Source organism: Setaria viridis, chromosome 7 (assembly GCF_005286985.2).
Source record: "Setaria viridis chromosome 7, Setaria_viridis_v4.0, whole genome shotgun sequence".
NCBI classification, from domain to species: domain Eukaryota; kingdom Viridiplantae; phylum Streptophyta; class Magnoliopsida; order Poales; family Poaceae; genus Setaria; species Setaria viridis.
The window spans coordinates 26,364,146-26,375,316 of record NC_048269.2 but is presented as its reverse complement, the minus strand read 5'-3'; the positions used below and the strand labels follow the sequence as shown (position 1 = coordinate 26,375,316).

General features: G+C 50.6%; 1 protein-coding gene across 1 annotated transcript; it reads right to left on the bottom strand.

Annotated features, from left to right (window-relative positions):
* Nucleotides 1–323: 323 nt before the first annotated feature.
* LOC117864806 (uncharacterized) lies at nucleotides 324–1,726 on the bottom strand. The gene has a single exon (XM_034748898.2). The coding sequence runs from the start codon at nucleotides 1,544–1,546 to the stop codon at nucleotides 473–475; it is 1,074 nt and encodes a 357-aa protein (XP_034604789.1). The 5' UTR covers nucleotides 1,547–1,726; the 3' UTR covers nucleotides 324–472.
* Nucleotides 1,727–11,171: the final 9,445 nt, after the last annotated feature.

Here is an 11,171-nt window from a genome sequence, read left to right as displayed (position 1 = left end):
TCTATGTTTAATACTTCTAATTAGTATCTAAACATTTGATGTGATAAGTATTTTAGGAGTTCCTGGACAACCAAACGTGACCACCTTCTTCTTCCGCGGCTGGAGCCATGGGCGATCAAATTCTTCAGCGGATTTGCAGAGGTAGCCACTAAGCATATTCTGTTTGCATAGTTCAACAGCCGATTTTTTTTTTTTGGTTCAATCTAGATGCTACTCTGGAGTCTGGATAGGGCAGAGGACGAAGACTTTGAGGAAGAATGCTGCGTTACGGTTCGATCGGTTGTTGGCAAGAACACGACGGTCAAAAGTTGCGACTTTTGCAGTTTAAGAACGCCCGGTTCCAAATCTCTTGATAGATGCTAGTGAACGAACAGATTTGACTCCTTTAGGAGGATATTTCCTATATGTACAGATTTTGTCCAAACATGCAGACTAATGAAAAACTGAAATTTCAATTCGAGTGGTTCGGACATCAGAAGCTCGGGCTCAGGATGTTGAGCAAGGACACTCTGGTGTTGACCAGTGCTCGGAACACCTTCTCGCCGCTGCCGTCGACGCTGGCGATGCACCGCTCCAAGTTCTCGTGGAGCTCCAATGCTGCCCTCCGCGCCCGCTCCTCAGGCTTCATGCGGGCCTCGGACCGGAGCTGGACGGTGGAGGACTCGTCCTCGTCGTCGCCGCCGTTCTGCTTCTCGGCGGACCGCCGCTTGGCGCGCGACATCCAACGCACGAGGTCGGCCACCCACCATATGCGGTGGCGGCTGGTTCCCGGCGCGTCCGACGAGCCGGCGAGCCTCGCAGGGGCGGTGGCCCAGCACGGCGTGGAGGCGACCTCGACGCGGGCGGACGCGGCGGAGTTGGAGAGCGAGGACAGGCCGGAGAAGACGGCCGCGGAGCCGGAGGCGACGGCGACGGTGGCGTCGGCGACCGCGGCCGCGAGCGCCGCGGTGTCGGCGGGGAGGCCCTCGGGGAGCGACTCGGGGCTCCTGCCGGCCACGGCGCGCACGGCGGCCGCGAGGCGCGGTAGGTCGCGGCCGGCGCGTCGCTGCGCGCGCGACGCGGACGCGAGCCTGGCGGGGTCCCCCCGGCGCAGCGCGGCGCGCGTCTCGGCCTGGAGCGACGCGAGCGCGACGAGCGCCTGGCGGAAGCTGCCGTGCGCGTCGGCGAGGCGGAGGAAGTCGTCGAGGAGCCGCTCCGCTAGCCGCGACCGCGCCAGGCGGCGCAGCGGGTCCTGCGCCTGCGGGTGGCGCAGCAGCTCGGAGAGCGAGACCAGGACCCGCCCCACCTGCGACGCCGCGGCGGACACGGACGACGCCGAGGGCGGCGCCCCCGCGGAGGGGCCGCATGGCGGGGACTGGCCGGTCACGAGGCGCAGCGCGGCGACGTCGTCGTCGAGCTGCAGCAGCAGCGGGTGGAAGCGGCAGGGGAGGCTGGCCGAGCGGACGCGGTACGCGGCCAGCTTGTCGCTTGCGGCCGCCAGCGCGATGAAGGCGTCCGCCGCGGGCTTCGGGGCCGGGAACGAGATGGTGCGCCGGTACCCGGCCATCGCGCGCGCGTCTTCGGCCGGGTGCGCGGGCGCGTTCCAAATTCGATGCCTTTTTGCCGTGCCGAGTGGCGGATCGGAGGCGGGGGGTTTTATAGGTGGAGTGGAGGTGGAGCAGCCCGCGACCTGGGAAACGCGCGAGGAAGGCGTGTGTTGCGTTGCGTTGGCCGGCAGGAGTGGCTGCGGTGCAGGGTGGCGACGGGCATCCCGTCGTGTGGGTCTTATATACAGGCTGCGGGCTGCGGCACGAGAGCGCGAGCCAGGTGCCGTGCCGTTCGGCGGCCACATTGACTGCGCCCCGTGCGTTGCGGGCTCGCGGTCATGGGCTGCTTGCTCCGTTACGTTTGACGCTTTCCTTGGGTTTACTTGGGTCAGTTTGGGGCCGGGCGGGGTCGGGGTGGCTCCGCCTCCGCTCCAGGCCTCCAGCCTTTCCGGGGACACGCGCGCGTATCCCCCGTAGCAGGCGGGGAGGATCGGAGTGGCGGACAAGGGTCCACGGCGGAGGCCGGCCGGGGCGTCCGGCAATTGCACTCCATTTGCGCCGTACACTACCACACCGGCGCCCATCATATGTGCGGTGACTATCGGTGTGTCCCGCACGACAGCAAAAGTGCAAGACGACGGCGAGGGCCAGGAGATGCGACGCCAAGGTGCTCGTTTGTTCAGGGCTTCACGCCAAAGGTGCCAACAGCTTTTCGATGATCTTTTTTGCGAACAGTAAGCGATGGGCCATAACCGACAGTTTCCTTGTAGAAGAGTAGAAGGTAATTGTCTAATGTTTTCTGGCGAAAGACCTTGCCTTATCATCGGGGATTTTGCCTAAAACAGATACTTGGCGCTGTAGTTGGTACTCTACTCGTAGATTAACACGTTGCCATTTGCCAATGCCGCCAGCAGGTATCTACAACAGCTAAACTAATGCGCATCATTACGGTTACCCAACCCAGCAAAACTAGAACACCCATCGCCATCAACCTCACTACCTCAGCATCACAGTCGACGATCGCACTAAACAATAACAACAACAACTTCATCTCTTTTTTTTTTTGAGAAAGAAGAGTGCATCTCATTAATTTGATACAAGATTACAATCATGACATAGTAGCTCATGAACACAGGTTGGAGCACGATCTCTCCAAACTGCCGAATGCAAACAACAACTTCATCTTGAGCCAAGTTGGCAACGTAACTTGAGCGCTTAGTGACACGCATGCTTTTAGTTCATGCCAAACACCTCCCTGGATGACGTCACTGAGTTCTAGACCCAGGGTCTGGCTTACCGGTTCTTAAGATTTTTTTCGGAGGTAACCGGTACGACAGCTAGAAAAAAAAATCGGCCAAGATTTTTACACTGTTGGGCAAATTTGGATTACAATTTGGAAATTTGAATGAAATGAATTCCATCCGAACAAAAAAAAAACTAAATTATTGGTACATATATTCCCGACCCTTCTTGGTGGAACATTAGAAAAACTCCCTACAAAAGGAAAACAGAAGGCTAACATAACCTTCGAGGTAGGACAATTTGATTTCTAATGGGTGACCATCAAAAGAAGTGTGATTAAATGTGCATGACCCGGTTGGATGAACATATATTCTACATTCCTGCCATCTCACATGTATCTTCTTTTTCGCATCCAAGTGCAGAAGGTGTGCATGTGTGCTACTACCATCCTTGCAAACGAAAAAAAAAATTGTCAGCTAACTCACAGCTATCCAACATTCGCTGGATATGCTTCACAAAGTTGCCTCGAGAGCATTAATTCAGCAAAATATTCTGCGTGGTGCTGGCCTGCTGGCTCTCTTGGTTCGGGTACGTTGCATGTTGGATTGGTGGGCAGCGCTGTATATTCTCCTGCCCCCTGGGATACTCACAGCATGAAGCAAATGGACACAAACACACCAGCCAGGCGCTCACTAGTCACTAGTACTCAGTACTCGGCACTGTTCATCTATTCAAAAAAAAATTTAATCTATCTCTAAGCTACCTTGTTGGAGATGCCCTTAGGCGTATAATTCAGCCATTTTACGCGTGGAACACGAGCTTGCTTGAAGGGGCGACGGGGAGACTGAGACGCCTGTTTTTGCCTCTCTCATCTTTTTCTCTGGCTCTTGCACGGCCGATCAGCCAGTCTACGCAGCTAGCTCCAGCCTCCAGCTGCATGCATACGTGGCCAGAACCTTTTTTAACGATTTAAAAAAGAATGTGGTCAGAACTTGTAGTCCACAAACATTCTGAAATCTGAACGTGTGCACCACATGGTATGCCCATGAAAATTTGTGTGTATCTCGAACCGTGTGATACATTGCTTAATGGCTTGTTCTGTGTGACGTGTGAGCATGCTGCACGAGCTTGCAGAGGATAGATGCCCTGCATTGACCTCTGGCTCGTGAACCGCGGCCGACGTCCCTTGTGCGACCACACCATAACTGGATGTTTGACTACATGGTGTGTTTGGTTGGGCCGTACCGTGGAAAAGCTAGTATACGCTATGGAAAAAGCTGGTGTGAGCTGTGAGCTGTGAAAGAGCTAAAAGTTATTTAGTTGAAATAGCTGTGAAACTGTAGATTTGTTAAGAAATATCTGTAATGCCCTCGAAAGCTTGAGAAGGCTTGAGATATTGTTGATATACAAATTGATCGTAAAATACTATGTTGTTCTCTGATTTTTATGAATTTATGTTTTCTTCAATTTATAACACCATTTATATATGAAATGAAAATGGTTAATGAATATAATTATAGATTAACCAATAATCAATAATTTTTTTAATTTTCTTTATCCGTCCTTATCTATTCCCCTTTCATTCCTTATCTTATCTCCCAACCGCACAGGACACAAGCTGTTGCTCTGTTGCTCTTGCTACCTATCCGCTCTCTCCTCTCTTCCACGTAGGTCCAGGCATCAACTGCTACTCCGCCGCTCTTGCAACATATCCACTATTGCTGCTGCTTTGCCGCGCTGCTGCCCGTCCACCGTTATTGTTGCTCCACCGCTCTGCCACCCAGCTGCAGCTGCTCAGCCACAGCTCCTCCGCTTGCGCCTGCTCGAGCTGAGCAAGCTCCACTCACTAGACAAATACTCCAGGCGTACTCCACCATCATCAAATCTCCCATGCCCACACCCCCTTCACCTCACTAGCCACCACTCGACGTCACGCGAGATCACTTCCCCGTTGGGGATTTGAGTTTTCCCTGCTGCCATTGCCCCACACCTAGAGCTCCTCCACTGATCAAATTCCCTTAGCTCCGCCCACCAAAACCAAATCGCCACCACCCGAAGTTACGTCACCACCTGAGCTCCACCTTGAAGGGGTGGTCGCTGGAGAGGGGCGGCCAGCCAGGAGCTACACCGCCGTCGGAGCCCGGGAGGACGGGAAGCGCGCAACGAGGTGGCCTTGAAGCGGGCGCCGCGGATCTCAACGGCGAAGCGGTGCTTGCGGCGGCAACCAGCACCGGTATCCTCCCCCTCCCTCTCCTCCTCGTCCTCTCCTCCACGGGCGCCGGTACATGGCGGCGGAGGAGGAAGAGGATGGAGGAGTTGTGCCGCCACCGGCCTAGGAGAAGGAGAGTGGACGCCGGCTTGGGAGGAGGAGAGTGGAGGGAGGCGGAGAGGGGCGCCGGAGAGGGAGCAGGCGCCGCCGCAAGAGAGGAACGAGCGAGCGAGAGCTGACGGAGAAGAAAAGAAACGAAGGGGTACGTGAATTACGAGTGGAAGCGTGGGTAATTTTCTGAAAAGTTAGAAGTTGCAGCCGGTGGAAGCAAGGTTTGAGCTGCTATCAAAAATACACTAGGGGGAAGTTGCTTTTGGCTATAGCTTTGGGTGAAAGTCAACCCCTTTGATTGGCTTTTGGAGAAGCCACAGCAAGTTCAAAAGCTCAACCAAAAGGATCCTAGCTCCGTATCAGAACTCTTGACCTAGAACTGGTCAAGAACCACTCTGAAAGTGACTTGGAGGGTTCATCTCTGTTGCTGTTCCTCGTGACGCCAACAACGATCCTCTGTTAACTACTATTATCTCCGATCCTGATGACCGACACTTGCGGTTCTTAACTTGGTGTTGACCTAATACAATGGATATTTTGTGACTTGAAGTGAACGGTAAATTAACACACATGGCGTAAACGTCAGATTAGTTCAGAAGATGAACTGAAGAGGAAAAATTTTATGTTCGAAACATGAACCTGGAATGACGTGGTCTCTGTAATCAGTTTGGAAAGGTTAGATTAGACACAAATCGCGTCGTCGTGCAAAGCAACTATGGATGAGGCATCGGGACCGTGGGCCATCACTGTCGGTCTGCCCCACACGGCAACACACCTGTTGTGTATTCAGGAATAAACGAGCTCGAAATGTTTAGGGAGAGCGTGCAATTTGATTAATCCGGAACGGAAATGGCATTCTTAGCTTGTTGTGCTTAATGCTTATCTTGGGAGTAGCTTAATTAACCACGCAAGCGAAGTACGGGCTTGGCATTTGGTCGACAACCGTATCCCGTGAACAGCAACTGGAAGAGGGCGGCGCTCCTCGTGATTAATAGATTAGGGTTTGCCGAAACGAAAAGAAATGCAGGTTTAGCGCGACGATTGCGGCCAGTATCTTACATTGATTCAGTTCGGCGTATTCAAATGTTTTTCAGCTGGGATGCAGCCAAAAACCAGGTCAAGTTTGAGACTTTTTTTTTTTCGAAACAAATTTGGGCCTTGTTGAAGACTTGTTTTTTTCAAGCCACTCCGCCCTGCAGAGCAATCCCAAGTGAATATACGGGTACAATCCGCAGACCCTTTTTTTAATTGTCGTCGCTTTGGGCTTTGATTAGGACTATTGGTCATTATGAACCACACGGGCATTATTGTGTGACATCATGGTTTACGGTGCCCTACAAGAAGCACGAGTAGGGAAATTTTATTTCATCGATCTTCTTTCTTACAAATATGCCAAGAAGCAGTTTGGAGACTGAAATGATGTTGACAATTTTGAGCACAAACTACGGGTCTGATGAATTCATTTTATTTTCCCTTTCAATCATGTTTGCAAAGGCACAACAATTTTTTCCCAGGAAATTAAAATCAGACAAAGATGTCAGTTTGATTTTGATTCAATGAGCTAGAACAAATGTGATGAAGACTGAAGAGTGATGTCAGCGTTAGGCGCCCCTGCTTATGTCCTTCAGCTTCGACCATTAGCATGCACAACAAACCCGTTAATAAGTAGAGGACTAAAAACACAATAAGATATGCAGCAAGAATAACCACATGACTAGAATATATAGATAGATGTGAAAGGCGAACGCTTCGACCGAAAGGGATCGCCGTCTCAGGTCTCTGCAGGTAGGAGATAGAAAGCAACGCGCCAAGGACCGTTTTGTTTCTGCAGACAAACGCATTCAGCATTGAACGGCTATGACACTCTGACAGCAACTTCAGATCAGATGATATGTTTGCTTCTGGGCAGTCTGAAGAAAGGTACAGATACGTGCAACAAACTCCTGCTTGTTTCTTGCAGAGATGACTCCTATGCTCTTGTATGTCTTTTTCGATTGTTGACACATGCAGGTGCCATGTGTGACGACTGACGAACTTAGACGGTCACATCGATGTAATTATGGTCTTTAGTAAACGCAAGAACAAAGCCTGTGTAACCAATCGCTTAATGACTTCGCATCTCGTGTAACATAGAAAGACAAAAGATACCGGTACATTCTTTTTGCGGCAAGCAGCATGGTGCTGCGTTGTTACCGGGAGATGCAAGCGAACAGCTTGCCGAGGCAACACAAGACACAGGGGAGCTCGTAACCTTGGACGCGAAGCAAAGCTTCACGAATCACGACCATTCCTTGTGGCTTTGGATGCCGTTCAAGTGTTATGACAACGTCTAGAATAAACCTGCCTAATTGCTCTCCTTCTTATATATATTAATTATTAACGCTAGGAATCTTTCCGTGTCTTTCAAAAAGAAATAAGAACATGCTCGCTTCTCTTAAAAAAGAAAGTCTAGAATATCCGAATTAGGGATGGCAATGGGGCGGGTCGGAGTTAGGGTTGGGTGGAGCTTCCGCGGATCCATCCAAAAAACTAAGAATAAAATCCGCTCCTGAAACCCGCGGGTGCCCGAAACCCGACAGGTCCCGAAACTCGAGCAATAGTGACGGAACAGATCACAGATTCACAGTTAGAGTTATAAAAAACAGAATATGGACAGCAATACCACTACTTAGGCACACTACCGCACAATACAAATATCCAAATAATCCAACCATAGTCATTGATCGCACCATAAAGTTCTTACAAATATCCGAGTTCTAGACAGTAACATAATAAAAGATCATTACAAGACACGAATGCCTAGTTCAAATAGAAATGAGCAGCAACATGAGTCCTTAAGTAATAGAATGAGGTGATGAGCTTCTGGAGTCTTGATGACTTCATTTGTTGTTGTAGTTCATTAATCAACAACAGTTGATTTAGGGTTAGCTGTCAACAACAGATAATGAATAATACAAAGATAAACAAGATTGGGCTGTCGTATGCTTTATTATTACCTAATAAGAAAACTTTTCAAGTTTCAGTTATCATCTAGAAAATGGGTTGTCACTGCCATGTACCCTTTCCTCTGGTGATTTGTTGTCCAGAGATCCGTAGTAACAGCAACACAAGAACTCAATTTCCTCAAATACTTCAACATAGACTTCATACATATCCAAGATATCCTTCCTGATTGTGTTTCTAGACACCACTTTGAATGCAGGTTGCAATGTAGCACCGAACTTACGAAACCCAACATGGTCCACCATGGAAAGAGGGTACTCATGGACAATAATCATTAGTGCAAGTTCTTTCCTGGCTACATCTCGATCAAATGTGTATTTCTCCAAACTAACAGTCTGATATTGTGGGTTTGCAGATAATTTAAGAGTGGACTGTTTTAACCCTTTTCTAACAGTTCTATCCTGGCAAATCTCAAGGTGCCCACGCAAGTGATTTGTATCATTTCTTGTTTCTCCTCCTAACATTTTCTTACACCAGATGCATTTTCCCTTCCAATTCCTGTTTAATCTAATCCTATCAAACTCTTTCCAAACTTTAGATTTGCTTTCTCTTACTACCAACCACAACATCATTTCCTATCTCTATCACATCTTCAGTACCTGGAGCAGTAGAATCGGATGGGGCTGTAGGTGAATCAGATGCAGGTGCCAACACACGTGCATGAGTAAGAGGATGAGAAGCAACAGCTGCTTCACTTGAGATCCAGATCCACCGTCCTATGATGATGTAGCAACATGATAGGATCCACTGGTGCTAGGAGTCGACATTGCTTACTTGCAACAAAGACTGAAAAAATGCAAAGATTCAGATAGCTACAATAGCTAGCAAAGATTTGAGGAGGATTGGAGGAGGATGAGCACCTGAACCACTGAAGGGACTAGGGGTGGCGCTCGCGGGTGAGGGGCGCGGGCGGCGCCGCGACGGGGATTGGGGGGTGCGGTCGTGCGGGAGCTGTGCAGGACGCAGGGAGACGGGCTGGGTGGAACCGTGGAAGTGGAGAGTTATATATCTAGGGTTCCTTGTTGGGCTGGGCTATACCTGATTTTTGTTTGAAATGTACACTTAGAGCCCCGTGAGTCACCAGCGGGAGAATTATAAACCCGTCCCCGCCCCGCTCAATTTCAGATCCCCGAACCCGCAAACTTATGGGGAAAAACAGACCCGCCCCGCCCCCGCCCCCATCGGGTTTCGGGTCAAACCCGTCCGACTGCCGTTCCTAATCGAATGCTGTTTCGTATTAAAATGCGTAATTCTGAGAAGCGTAATTCTCCATGAACGCATTACGCATATAGGCCTAACCATATCTTTCACAAGATGGTTGAGCCCAGATAAAGAGAGCCCCGCCATGTGGACTCATCCGTATCTGGGCTTTCAAGCGTGGCTTTTTAAGGCCTTACTTCGTACACCGGGCCTGTTTCCCATTGTGTGGGAACTGGCTGGCTGGAGCCTCCTCAGGCCTCCTGGACTGACGAGTTTGTCACAATTTGCCTGCCCGTTCCGGCCCGTGCGATGGCTATGCGGCTCACGGCCGGTTGCCGGACGAGCTGATGCCGATGGACGGGACCGGTTGGCGCGCGCAAGGCTGCCGTTCGTTTCATTCCGCCGCTTCCAAACAACCAGCCGCCGGGTTCTTCGGCAGCGCCGAGAAGAAGCCGTGCGCGCCCGTGCCGTTGCTTTCTCAGACGTGCACGGTGCACCCGCGCCAAAAGCCAAGTGAGCGGGGGGAAAAGGGAGCGCTGGTTGTTTTGCGCGAGTGCGCCACGCATGACGTGACCACGCGCCCCCTTCTATCCGTGTCTCGTAGACGATAGCTAGCGCACCGGTCGGCCTTTCCGGACGCGAACGCCCCTACCCCTACGAGACGAAACCGATCCCCACATTAGCTATCCGCCTTTTCCAGGCCATCTTGCTCCTCCACTCCATCATTGTATTCCCGTCGATTTTCCCTCAGCTTTTGCACGCGATCCGGTTCGCCTTTGCTTTTCGCGGCTAGCGATCGATCTGCGATGTGTTGCGCGGGCGTGCCCGAGCCTACTCAACCCCATCGATGACCCGCGCTGGTTTCCTTTTCATCATGCTCGTTTCCACGGCTCCCTTTTGACAAGTCCACACCTGGTGCTGGTGCCTGGTGGGAGGAGGATTGGTGGATGGCCAGGCCAGATGGGCTCGTCTCGCGATACATGCGTGCATGGGCTTGACCGCTTGAGTACTACGGTTGGTGTGTGCAAACACATTGTCAAACGCTCGTAACTACCGCTGCGAGACCTGCGCCGACCCTCTCGGCCACCAAGGCACACCAACCATGAAAAAGATCGCGGCGGTTGTACAACTAAACGGAATTTAATTTGTGCCAGTAGTCAGCATGCGACCAAAAAAAAGGCATGCGAATTTTGTTTTTGTCAATGCCATGAACCTCACAACATCTATAACTTTGGTTGCCTTTCATCATTGGACCCGTGCCCTTTTTGACGTGCGTGGACGGTATTCAAACTGTAGGATTCATGGTTGTTGGGATCGTCTCGGAAAACTGCAAATGTTTTCTTTAGACTTTTACATGGTTTCTGTCGTTTTAAAAAAAACATAGACCTGTACGTACATGGTTTTTGATGATGAAGGGTGACGGCACGCGTCGCGTCGCATCGCGTTTTTCTTCCTATCTCCCAATTCGCCATTTGACAATGACTCGTCAGAGGAGAGGTAGCTGATGAGCGGTTGTCACATTCGCACTCGGCTGTTACATTGCATCAGCAGTTCAGCAACAACTTTAGCTTTGGATAGCGTAAGTACCTACCATGATAGAAGTAGCATCTAGCATGTGCCACTCACCGTACTCCGCCGATTCATGAAATCTAGCTCGATCCCTTACCTGCATGCAGGGCAAAGAAGATGGCAAAAGAGTGGAGATATGCGCTAAGTGGGTGTTTGGATGTTTAGTTCGGACTAAAATTCATGTCATATCGAATATTCGGAGATTAATTAGGAGGATTAAATATGAGCTAATTATAAAACTAATTACACAGATGGAGGCTAATTCCCGAGACGAATCTATTAAGCCTAATTAATACATCATCAGCACATGT

Bases quoted from the DNA above. Each gene is read 5' to 3' on its own strand.
- LOC117864806 (XM_034748898.2), bottom strand. From the start codon at position 1,546: ATGGCCGGGTACCGGCGCACCATCTCGTTCCCGGCCCCGAAGCCCGCG.